The 12,844-nt window shown below is 37.2% G+C and overlaps 3 protein-coding genes across 4 annotated transcripts in view; 1 reads left to right on the forward strand and 2 right to left on the reverse strand.

The window, feature by feature from the left end:
* Positions 1–4,899, reverse strand: part of LOC139978858 (ferric-chelate reductase 1-like) — a 30,445-nt gene extending 25,546 nt beyond the window's left edge. The window contains exon 1 of the mRNA XM_071989392.1: positions 4,746–4,899. The gene's annotated coding sequence lies outside the window, so the exon portion shown is untranslated. The remainder of the gene's footprint in view (positions 1–4,745) is intronic.
* LOC139978873 (uncharacterized) lies at positions 1–9,476 on the forward strand. 2 transcript variants are annotated; one of them, XM_071989413.1, is made up of 5 exons: positions 1–3,654; positions 5,782–6,297; positions 6,456–7,209; positions 7,348–7,470; positions 7,609–9,476. In XM_071989413.1, the coding sequence occupies exons 3-5, from the start codon at positions 7,047–7,049 to the stop codon at positions 7,680–7,682; spliced, it is 360 nt and encodes a 119-aa protein (XP_071845514.1). In that variant the 5' UTR covers positions 1–3,654; positions 5,782–6,297; positions 6,456–7,046; the 3' UTR covers positions 7,683–9,476. The 2 variants fall into 2 exon arrangements, with proteins under 2 accessions (XP_071845514.1, XP_071845523.1); XM_071989422.1 differs by having other exon boundaries at positions 6,136–6,297.
* The window catches only part of LOC139978610 (uncharacterized), a 23,368-nt gene continuing 18,893 nt past the window's right edge, over positions 8,370–12,844 (reverse strand). The window contains exons 9-10 of the mRNA XM_071988962.1: positions 12,360–12,579; positions 8,370–11,727 (exon numbers count right to left, since the gene is read on the reverse strand). Coding sequence (XP_071845063.1) covers positions 11,442–11,727; positions 12,360–12,579 — 506 coding nt within the window. The 3' untranslated portion in view covers positions 8,370–11,441. The remainder of the gene's footprint in view (positions 11,728–12,359; positions 12,580–12,844) is intronic.

Raw genomic sequence — 12,844 nt, forward strand, 5'->3', positions numbered from 1 at the left:
TGACAGCAAACAGAATGAGACAAATTCAAATTATTCAAGATTCCTATTTGTTTGAAAATAATTTAATATATCAAAACCTCACAGAATAGTACTTTTGAAAATTGTTTTTAATATTAGAAACCTTTGCACGCTTACGCTACAAAATACATTGGTTAATACTGACCTTTCATAATATGTGGTTAACTTTTGCTAATTTTTTGGTTTCTTTTTTTTTCTTGTTATATATTTTGTAACAGGAATCATAGTATATACTTGGTAGTAGTCCTCTGTGACTGGTACAGTACTACACGGCTCACTAAACACACCCAAGTTCATTCAAGCAGAAACAAAATCAATACTATCATAAGTACAGTATGTATGTACACAGTTTTGTATTTAATGAATGATGCAAGGCATGATCACAGGGGAGATTTTACCATGACGCAGCCAATTTTCAAGAATATTATCAATATTTCTTCAGCAGATAATGAATAATGGAACAACCCAAAGTATGATTAATTCTTAAGCTGACAAAACGAGTACAAATTTTGAACGAACTCAATTTTCTCCCAGTACAGTTGGTCAGATACTAGTAGTATTGTATATTTCTCTCTCTTCCCCAGGGGGTCAAAGTTCCTGCCAAATTACAGTACAAATTGATTATAAAACTAACTTCATAATATTGCCTGTGAACAGACTGCTGTTTCATTGAAGTGCATATTATGATCCGTGATTAATCTGTTGGATTGTTTCCTGTTAGTGTAATGATCAGAGATGTGCTCACGCCAGGCTGCTGCGTCTGGCAGTTCTGAATGCCGCCCTACAAAAACAGTATTTTAAACATTTCTGCCCCACACTAGTTTTGATGATTAATTTAATTTAACAACTTTTATCATTACCAAAATATGGGAGGATTCTTGGCACAGAAGTTAGCTGCAGAATCTGAAAAAGAATTTGCACCATTTGACCCCTTAGCTTACTTGCAAAAAATTTCCAAAGAGGAGGGGGACACCCCACCCCTTAGAACCCTCCTCCGGGACGTGGATCACGCTACTGCACAAACCTGCCCGGCACTCAGATATTCCTAAGCACATCCCTGCATGCTAACAATGCCATGTGATATTCACGTAGTACTTTAATAGTTTCAATCACCCTCCCACACTTGCAGAGTAACCAGTAGGTTAAAACTGTGATGAGTATGAGAACAAACTAGAACTCGATCCCCTCGAAAGGGAAAAGAGAAGAGGTACAGTAAGAGAAATGTTGTTACAATTTTCATGGTCCCAAGCGTGAGCACGAGTATACATGTGCAGTACTACAGTAGGTTATGACTGTGTCGTACACTGAATCATTTATACTGCAGCACAGATTACAGGCATCTCAAAAGTAATTTCCAATTCCCAAATTGTTCTTTAATTTTGCTGTTAAATTAGACAGTCCAACAGACTCCCTACCAGTTTACTCACACATTTAATTAAAAGGTTCCTAAAGTGGCACTGCATCAGTGCACTTTGCAATATCAGCAATGAACAAATAGTTCCCACTTAGCACAAAACAGCTTAAATTTCCAACCTCACACACCTAAAAAATGAATTTTCTGTCTGCTTTTACTGAGAGCCTGCTACATTACTACAGCATATCAAACTGTAGGAAATTGGGATGAATTATTTATAATCCATTTTTTCAGACTTTTCAGACTTTTACACTGGCAACGTGTGACACTCAGGTTTTATTCAATTCTGATTCAAGTTACTGATTACAGGTCAACTTTAAAAATATTTCAAAAGTTTTCCTCGTATATACAGTATACATATGGTATGTTTACCTATCAAGCACTAAAAAGTAAAAAAAAAACCAAATGGTAATATATACTTATAAAATTAAAAATTGAATCAATTAATCCTATATACTATTTGAATTGCAACTTGACCTGTAGTCAAAAGACTGTAAATTGCATAGCTAACTAGTGCTACAGTGTACAGTGATTACTGTATGGGATTTCAGCATCAATTACTGACAAGAATGCCAAATATTATAATTATATATAATATATAATTATAATATTATAATTATAATTATATAATCCATAAAAGTAGCTGTATTTTACAGAAGTAGCACAGCTGGTGTACATAATCTGTTTAAACAAAGAAAAAATAGACACAGCAAGTGTGCTTTACTGAACAAAATCTGTTATTAAAACATCGGCTGCACATAATTCTTGTATAATTAAATGTTCATGTGTTCATTCCATGAGCATAATAATCTATTATGACTTCAATAGAGCCAAGTCTACTGTATACTTAACCTTCATTAACTACATCATGTACACAGTACATCGATCAGGGAGTTTGAGAGACACCGTGTCAACCAACCTCAAATATCCTCAAGAATACTAACTGTGTCATACCAAGTTACTTATACCAGTACTTCACGATTCTGTCAAGAGCCAGTACCAGCTTAATCAAATCAAGAGTGCAACTTATAAATTATTCAGTTGAAAAATGTTAACTGTAACCTGCTGGTCATATATTTTAAATCAGCTTTTAAAAGGTATATCAAATTCTTAAAATTTTTCTGAAATGCCGTTTGATACCAAAGTGAAATTATATTGTACAGTACAGTAGTTGATAAGCATACTGAAACTTAAAGTAGCCAACTTTTAATTTCATAGAAATTACGCAAAAGCACAGTTAGTCAATTTTTCAATTTCGCTTTCTTATTCGTGACTGCCTATGTAATCATCATAATAACATGTTAAATTAGTAAAAGTGTTAGCAATTGAATCAACTGAAAATTATACATTGCTCACAAGGAACTAGTTACACAACTCAACATTAATGGGACAGCATACATGCATGCCAGATATGCAACATGAACAAACTATATGCAAAGATTTTTAGTACTATACAGTCAACCATGGCAGGGAAAATTATTAAGGATTTTTTTCTGGTTGTCGCTAGGACAACAGGGTCTTACAGTTCATTTTGTTTGTCCAAAGAAGAAAAAACAGTAACCTATATGTACACCATAGGAGAGATGTGCTGATTGGTGGATAGTGCTCACGCAAGTTTTGGGGGTGATACCAATTTTATCAAATTACCTATCTGGGTGTATTTCGTTACAATGCAATCTGAATTTGATGGAATCATTTGGTCAACCGCCCCACAGCCTGATTCTACAGAGCTGATGCTTATTGTCCGAACAGAAAGTTGGTTTTCTCCGATGACCCTCATACTCATTAACAATTTGCAGGAGTTAGGCAGATCCCTAGTTTGCTTTTTACAACTCCTTTCAAAATGCTCTAGTTATTTGATCACTGGTTGGCAGGTTTAGTTTTCATTATTTCAGCAATCTTTTCCCATTTTGTTAGATCATGCAGACCGTATCAATGGCATGGTTAGCTTGGCAAAGTAGGATGGTCTGGTAAACTTGTGATTCAGAAGACAATGACTGCTATTTTAAAGGTCAAAGGAATGATGATCTCTTTGATTTTGCTCTGTCGTTTAATGTTCATCCTTCAACTACTGTATAGTGATTTCCATGATGCATCATCAGATTCCACCAAACTGACAAAGCCCTGGGCCAATGGTATATTTTGGCCTTGGCTAGGCTTACACTTGTTGTTAGGCCTGGCATGAAAAAATTCAAGGCAAGAAAGGACATCGCAAAATTTTGGTATGTGTTAACTTTTTCTTTTAGTAAATGGGTGAATTAATTTTTGAAAGTCATTCAGAATACAAAAAAAATGATGTTTTCTCCTTTCAATGCTACTGTTCAATACGTTCCAGTGCCATTCCGCCATAGGTTTATAGTATATACCGCCATACCATTCCGCCATAGGTTTCGATCCTTTCCGCCATGGCGGAAAGGCTCGAAACCTATGGCGGAAAGGTACATTTAAGGAATAGATTTTACACAGAATAGACTGAATAGACTGAATTGTAGTTTAGACAAGATTTGGGAATAGATACACAGTCAATAATGTACATGTTGATTGAAGAGTGTTAATTGTACGTTTGTAAGAGTCGATACACTGTCTTCAAATATATATATTATAGTTGGTTAAATAAATCAAATTACTTTAGGCTGGTTGTTAATTAAAAAGACTGATTCTGATTGTTGATCTATATAAATGATTTTCTGGATTTTGCTGGCCTAGGTAGTGTAAAGGAAAGCAAAATACAGTGCAAATAGGCCTACAGTGCCCCCACAATAATGTGCTCTTTCTGCCATACAAAAGTGCTTTACCATTATCTGAGTAACATCGCAGAATAGCACTTTTTCTATGGCGGAAAGATCTCATTTTCTATGGTGGAATGACACGGCCCCCATTTCTTAAGTGTTTGTGTCCAATGTAAAGAACTTAAGAAGTATCCCCATATTACTCTTTCTAGATCTTCTTTATCGTATTCAATAATACATTTAAATCAAATGATAGTATTTTAACTCGAAACTCAAAGTTCTCGTACATCACCTTAGTGCGTAACATTTTTGTATTGATTATTAATATTAGTATTACGTATTCCCTAGTATTAGTTTCACAGTAGAATAGGCATATATGCCTTGATTAACGTTAGAGTCACTCTGATGAAACTGTCAGTAGTACCAAAACAGTACAGATCTGTGTGCTGGTAGTGGTACCACTAATAAAACAACAACAAATAGTCTAACGTTTTGGCAAGGCCTTGCGAGAAGTAAAAAGATTTGAACATGCGTGAATCACAATCATGTAATGAACAAAACTATTTATAATATCTTAGTCTTACCATAAATGGGTAATTTGATACGATGTCTCTCAGATCACTGCGGAGAAGTAAGGTCGGAACTGCCTTGCAACTGATCATAACAAATTGAACTAAGTACGACTCGACTTATGTCCAAGTTTGAACCTAGCAGTCATTACAGTGGCAATTTCGAGTCGATCGACTTCCCCAGGATGTTACCGGTAACAATTAATGTTGTCATTTTTGTGTGGAAATACAGCTAAATGAATAAGCTAGATCGGAACTTTTGTGAAAACCATGGAGCTATGTTCTTTAGTTGTTAGCTCATAGATAAATTAATTATTGGTCAAACCATTGAGTTATAGCTCCATGGTCAAACAGGCGGCATAGCTAAATAAACATTAGACAACCGCTATTAATATGACATAGTTCAACATTTGTTATTCCTTGCATAATTTGCATTGGTCGCAAGAAATCTATGCGATCACGTTGGCATGGGTGTTTGACACAAAGTTTTAACCACATTATCGCATCAGTCCCAAGATGCATTAATATCTTACTTGGTACACATGTTACCAATATTAAGTAGATGATCCCTATTGAAAAGAGGTCAAAGGTTATATATGAGGTCAATAGGATTCTCATATAAAAAAAACATTGAATAGGGTAAACCTGGATGAAACTCATAGTTGGTATGTAGGTCACCCATATTGAGTAGATGAACATAAATCAGAGGTCAAAGGTCATCATTTGAAGTCAGGACGACTCAATTTCTGAAACCTTGTAATTGGGCTGACTAAAAAGGGGAACTTTTAGTTTGTATGTAGGTCACTCATATCAATTATTCCATGTAGCTTACTCACAGAATTGAAATATAATCTTGACAGGAAGGACGTTAACTGTTTTTTAAATCATCAGAATTTTAAATTTGAGACAGCAAGGAATTAGTTTCTTGTTATTCAGAGTAGATATATGGTCCAGACCGTAGCAATGTCATTCATGAATGAAAATTAGAAAAGAAACATGCTTGGCTCAGATATATGCCTTATCTTAATCAACATCTCCCCCCCCCCCCCAGGTATGCAAAGGATGGAGTCGTCAAATCAAGTTTCCTTGCAATCCAGCAGTTAGAGAGGGCAACTGCTGAAAATAGCTATGCTGAAATCCTTAATGCACTCCATGAGCAGTTGGGGATCAAAGAGGCAGATGTTTGGACCAAACTAATTGGGTTTGGCAGTGATGGAGCATCAGTCATAACTGGTAGGAAGAGCGGTGTAGGGGCACGCCTGAAGGAACATCAGCCCGTTGTACAGACGGTTCACTGCATAGCACACCGGCTGGAACTAGCCATTAAGAATTCAGCCAAGAAGGTCCCTATGTTCCAGAAATTGGATCAGCTGCTTCTGAGCCTCTTCCTTTTCTACCACAACAGCACTCTCAACTTGGGTCTGCTCAGGAAGACTGCAGAGGCACTGGGAGTAAAAAGGTTTATTCCAACTATAGGACAGGGGGTACGAGATGGATTGGCCACACTCCGACTGCCCTGAATAACTTGTTGTCTGGGTACCCTGCTATCATCCAATACTTGCTAGAGGTAATGTTCAGACTCTATATATTTTTGTTCAAGCAAATTAATAATTTTTCCCAAAATTAATACTTTCTCCCAAATGTTTGTTTTACTGTTATTTTTGATAAAAGTTATGTGATTTTAATAAAGATACTTTTACAGTTCTCCATGGTTATTGCTTCCAGATAAAGGACCTCAACAAAACCAGTGCTGACTCAAAGGGTAAGAGTGCAGGGTTCATAAAGCTCCTGCTGTCTAGGACCTTTCTGGAGTTTATACACTTCGTCGTAGACATCACCAGTATCCTCAGCATCCTGTCCCGCACATTCCAAAAGAGGGACACGAACATGTCATCTATTCCAAAACTGGTGGATGATAACATCCACTCGCTTGAGAAGTTGAAAACTCAGAGAGTATTAGCTTTCCTATTTTATTATTCATTAAAAGTCATTGAAGTAACTACTCATTCTCCTTTGTCTTACCGTGCCCTCATACAGTTCTATATTAAATATGCAAATAATTATATTGGCGGGGCTGGACATTAAAAGTATATTATATTACAAATACAGGGTTGTATAAACCTAATTTTTTTTGCGGTTAGTATGTATGTATTCACTACTCTTCTATCTTTCTGAATACTGTATTTTCAATTTTTAGTGCTTACTTTAAAGAAAAATATACATCCCTGTACAACTATATTATACTATTTTCAATATAGACATGGCCCTGCTCTACGAAAAGTCAGGCAGGCTGTTTCAACAGAAACCTTCCATGTGATGGACATAATCGGGGAACCACTGGAGGACACCATCGGCCAACAACTGATAGTCAGCTTGGTTGATTCTGTGAGAGAAAGGTTTGACACGGGAGACCAGTTGACAGTGAATGTAGCCAAAATTATAAATAATTTCAAGTCTTGGCCTATTGAAGCAGAGGAAGGTTAGTTCCTTAGGCGGATTTGTTTACCCACTCTCGATGTGAATATTATTAAGTACAATCACTCAAACTAAATTATAGTTATAAACTTATTCACTTATTTCTCATTTAATTCACTGAATTCACTTATTCTTCATGTAGATTTTGGAGATGTTGAGCTTGCTCAGCTGGTTGATTTCTATGGCACATTTCTGGAAGGAGCAGATTTAGATGCAAACCTGATTGAAGTGGAGTGGCAGAGCCGAAAGAATATATATACAAAGAGTAAGCTTATTTTCATGAATGATGTTGCCTAACATTACTTCAGCATAACCATATATAATAGAGGGAAAGGCATTTATTCTTCTACCTAATATATTAAATTCATTTCAGATTACATCATTAACTGTCTTTCATTTTCAGTTTCAATCCAGTGTGCAATGCTACATGGCCTCGGATGTGCACAAAGTATAAAGAAGATGCACCCAACTTCCTAATGCTGGTCGACCTTCTCCTCACCCATTCCTGCGCATTCTGTTGAGTGTGATCGTGGCTTCAGCCATATGAAAAGATTAAAGAATGACTGGCGAAACAAACTGAAGAATACAGCCCTGACCAGCATCTTGCGGATCATATTAGAAAGCCCCACCCAAGATGAGTTCAATCCAGACCAGGCCATAAATTACTGGAATAATGCCTCTCTAAAGTCAAGGCGTCCATTCCAGCCACCCTATGGTCCGAGAAGAGCCATTCCTGATGACAATGACCAACATGATGATAACCAAGATGGTGATGAGTCGGATATTGAAATAGAGGAATGAATGTGATTTGAAAACAGTACACGATAATAACATGGATATATGCTAAAACTAATAAAGCTTTGGTTGACCAAAATGTTTTGTTTTGTATTATTTGTGTTCATTTTAAATTTTGGTGGAAAATTTGAAAGGACTACCAAGTTTTTGAAAATCTTTGAAACTGGTAGTCCTTCGGACAACCTTCTCAAATTCCTGAAAATCCAACACTGTATATATATATATATATATATATATATATATATATATATATATATATATATATATATATATATATATATATATATATATATATATATATATATATATATATATATATATATATATATACATATATGAAGCTGTATGAGTAACATAGTCATCTAGTCGTGCATTCAGTTGCATATTAGTGTCTACGTCTCGGAAACTTCACTTTATATTAATACTCTCTAGTTCACTTGCTGTCATGCCGACAAGGTATGTGGGATGTATACCATATATTTCACTCTGTATGAGGTAATCAGGTTGACATTTGCTTAAGCTATTTCGTTATTGCTGTGTCACCCTTACTGATTATCTTTGTTGTGTTTAATCGCATATTTTCATACTTATTTTAGTTACTTATTAATTGTTTGATTACTGTAGGAGATCGTTGACCCTTGCACCTTGTTTAATTCGCGTTTAATTTGTTGGCAATGCATGGTGACCATATATATATACTTCGAGTTGGTTAGAATCACGTTTGACCTCTAGAGCAAGGCAAATATGTCACCAAAAAGCAAAACTGTTATTGTTCGATATTGGTGACAAACGTCTACAGTGGAATTACGACCTTTCTTACCGGTTTCTAACCTCTGGACATACAATCAGCGTCCATAGCCTAGTGGTTAGGGTGTCCGCATATAAAACGAGAGGTCCGGGTTCGAATCCCGGTGGAGGCTGGAAGTTTTTTCACTGTTGTAAATTTTCCAACTCATTACGTTTTCAATTATATATATTCAGTTGCCTTCGTCGTTTAACTCCATTTCATTAACAAAAGTAGGCCTATATATATATATAGCCATACACGAAAATGCGTAGTATGCCTATATATGACGATGACTATATATTTCAATCCAGACGAGAAGTTAATATGTTGATATAAATATATGAAATTACATTGCAAGGATTCCATTTTAGTTTTCAACTGATTAATACTTTGCTATACTTTGTACTTAGGAAAGTAGTGCGAAGGAACACTAGTTTATATACAGGTATCAGGGCGGATGCAGGATTTGTAATAGGAGGGTCTGACTGGTCCAGCTTGCCTGAACGTAAGACTATCTAAGCGGAGCGCCACTATCAGTTGGCGCGGAGCGTACCATAAAATTTTTTGCTTTACAAACCCCCCAGATGGCCGGAAACGGCACTTCCCGAGTATTCTATGCTGCATGTACCTAGCCTGAAAATATGGATCTCATGTCTGCAATTTTTCAATTGATGAGAAAAAAAAAACAATCTATGAAATATGGTAATACTTTTCAGATGAGTTGAGATGATAAAAAATCATAATGCCTTTAGCCCCCAATCCCCCTCCCGTTCCGTCACCACTGTTTGATGCAGGGCCGGATCCAGGACTCTGGAAGGGCAAGGGCGGCGGAACCGGGGGTCACAGGGGGCACGTGCCCCCCACTTTTCCTCAGGTTAAAAATGTGCCCTTTTTCTACATAAAAATTTCAAAATAAAAAAAAGAGTTTACAAAGCGAACCCCACGTCGAATGAAATATTTCGGGAAGTTTTAAATGTTAACTACCACAGGCGTAGAAGCCCAATTTATGGGGGGGGGGGGGGGGGCTGTAACGACTTGCCGGAAAAATATTACCAAAATTTTTCGCGCGCTACGCGCGCGTTCAACAGTTACTGTGCATCATATAGGCATGCGTTGGCTATTACATCGCGTGCCAATAACATACAATCATTTGCCGTGTTATAACCCTTCCAAATTGGTTAGAATTATTGGCAAAGTCGTTACAATAATAATGATCATAATAATATCACTTTAACCATTTAAAAAACATAGAAAATTATTTTTCTTTCAGTATTTTCACATATTTCATTTGCTTTCATGCATGTATCGATCGCGTGTGCAGGGACTTGGACTTTATAATGATTTCACCTCATTTTGTCTTTTTCCTTGTTTCCCAATTTGCAAATTAGATATTGCAGTGCTAGTATGCATTGTTTCCTTGAGGGGTGGGGGGTAGCGATGTGTATACGCAAATAAGATAATACAATAAGAGTTATAAAGGGTACTAAATATCAGGCTGCATCAGTCCAATCGAATTTCTGCAAAGTGCCCTTCGACGTTGGTGCCCCCCAGATTAAAAGTGCTTCCGCCGCCCTTGTGGAAGGGTGAGGGGTTTGGCCTCCAGTGATCCTAGGGTCTAAGGGGAGTGGGTTTCCCTCTATTCATTGTGAAATCTTTGGATATTTAAGTACAACAGGGAACCCCCTTCAATTTAGCCATGCATGCAAAGCACCTACAAAAACTCACTCGAAATGTATCTGCATCCGTACGAGTTAGCTTTTCGGTCTGAAAATTGATATTTTTAGGCATTTTTGGCACGTGTAGCACGCGTGCACACTATAGTTCATTTGACGGAAAAGACACACCTGGCTGACTTGTAAGGATAACCGCCTTCTGACGTCCTACATTTTTTTTTCCTACATAATTTTATTTTTTTTTCTTTCTCTCTTTTTTCTCTTTTTTTTCTTTCTCTCTTTTTTCTCTTTTTTTTTCTCTTTTTTTTTGGGCCAAGAGCAGGGGGTCAGGACCCCTGGATCCCCTCCCCTCTGGATCCGCGCCTGCCGTATCCTGTGCTTTCTTTCTTTTTCCATTTCTTTCTTACTTTCTTTCTTCATATGTCACATTCCTACTTTCTCCTTTTACATTCTCATTCTCATTTCTCCTTCTAGTTCTGGGGGTCCTTATACATCGGGACTCTTGAGCCCAAGACGACTGATCCGTTGGTTAATCGATTCCTGCTGTCAAGGAACTACGATATAACAATTTCTCAAGGTAATCATGGAATCCATGTGTTGGAAACAGAAAAGACGAGAGTAAGTATGTGTCAAGTATATGTTTTAGTCATAACAGGAACTTCTGGATAATAACGGATACACGCAAAATGCGTGCTAACATAATAAACGCATATAAGCTCATGGGGGCCTAACACGAGAGCGTGAGCGTATCATATATATGGCGTACATTAAACCTTAAATATATATATATATATATATATATACATATCCCGAGTGTTGTACGTGACATGTCATAGTTTATTCCATTTGTGCGCATGTGCAGCTATAGCCTTGTTATTTCTGATATATACCTACAGGTGTCCAGAATATATACGTGCATATAGATTATTGTCAGCGTTGATTCTTTCCTCCTTTTGTCGAAACAGTTTTTTTAAAAGCAGATTATTCTCGTTTAAGTTTCCTTGTTAATGCACACAAAAGGCACATTCCCTTTAAGGAATATTTAATTGCTAGATAAAACAAGAATAGAACAATGGTTACACTCAGAAACAGGAAACTAATTACATCGATAAGATAGTATTGAATAAAGGACATGTCATGACCAGGTGTGCGTAAATGTTCTGATCCATACTTCAGGACATGCTCTACCCAGAATGCAGCTGTCTCTCTGGGGGATTGCGGTCGATCTCGAAACATGGTTGACAGACGCTTCATGTTATCTCTGTACCTGTAACAGGAAAACGATGAATAGCAATATGTTTAGTATCTTAGTAAATTCAATCATTTATCAACCTTAATTATATCTTTATAGAAATTGGTGATATAGGGATCATAAATAGTGGTTAAGGGTGTCTGTATATAAAACGGGGGGCCCGGCCCGGGTTCGAATCCCGGTGGGAAGCTTGAAGTTTTCTCACTGTACTGTAGACTATCAGTAGTCCAATTTTGCCTCCGTATACATAAGGGGTAGACAACCCAAACCCCGATGGTTGTTGGCCCCCTCCTCCCTCCACCGTTTCATACCTTCTTTCGCCACATAGTTACAATGCCCCTCCCAACCCCTCCCTCACCCTCCTCCCCACAGCACAACACGATCGAATAAACAACCCAACAATAATCTTACTTGTCCCGCAATTACTAAGTAGCCGTCTTCTGGCGCAAGAATCGCTGTATGGAGTTGCATACTATATATTTGCGAACCCTGATTTAGTTTGATTTTGAAATTGTATGAGCGGGAATATTACGAAGACACCCTATACGGCAACTTGAATCAGTTTGTGGCACGACAGTTGTTGCCGTTGGTGACGGGGCAGGTGGTATGTATGGGCACCGACGGGAATTTTTCTATAGAGTACATACTTGTTATTTGTCAAGATTTCTTCGATTACTTGACTGACTCGTTCACTCGATAATTCTGATATCATTATCTTCAATCCAACTTCCTTTTCAAAGACATTTTGAGCGACGTCGAACTGATCTAGTAGGATCGGCATCACAATGATGGGCACACCGTGATAGATGGCTTCATAGAGACCGTTATTCCCGCCGTGGTATATGAACAGCTTTGTCTTGTTGTGACCTATAATTAAGATGGCAACAATTGTAAAATAACAAGCCATCAAAAAAATCATTTATTTGATTATTTCTAATATGCCATTGTTTTATTTATTCCAAAATATTGAAAGCTTTCTAGTATACTCTCTTTGCTTCTTAATCGAGGGGCGGATAGAGGTTTTAATAAAGGAGGGGTTAATTGTCCTAGTGTCTTCGAAGCCGACTCACCATGTAGGGGGTTCGGGAGCATTCATACCCCAGGTCTACATTCAAGCTTGTGCATATAACGA

The sequence above is a fragment of the Apostichopus japonicus genome, chromosome 2 (genome assembly GCF_037975245.1).
Source record: "Apostichopus japonicus isolate 1M-3 chromosome 2, ASM3797524v1, whole genome shotgun sequence".
NCBI classification, from domain to species: Eukaryota; Metazoa; Echinodermata; class Holothuroidea; order Aspidochirotida; family Stichopodidae; genus Apostichopus; species Apostichopus japonicus.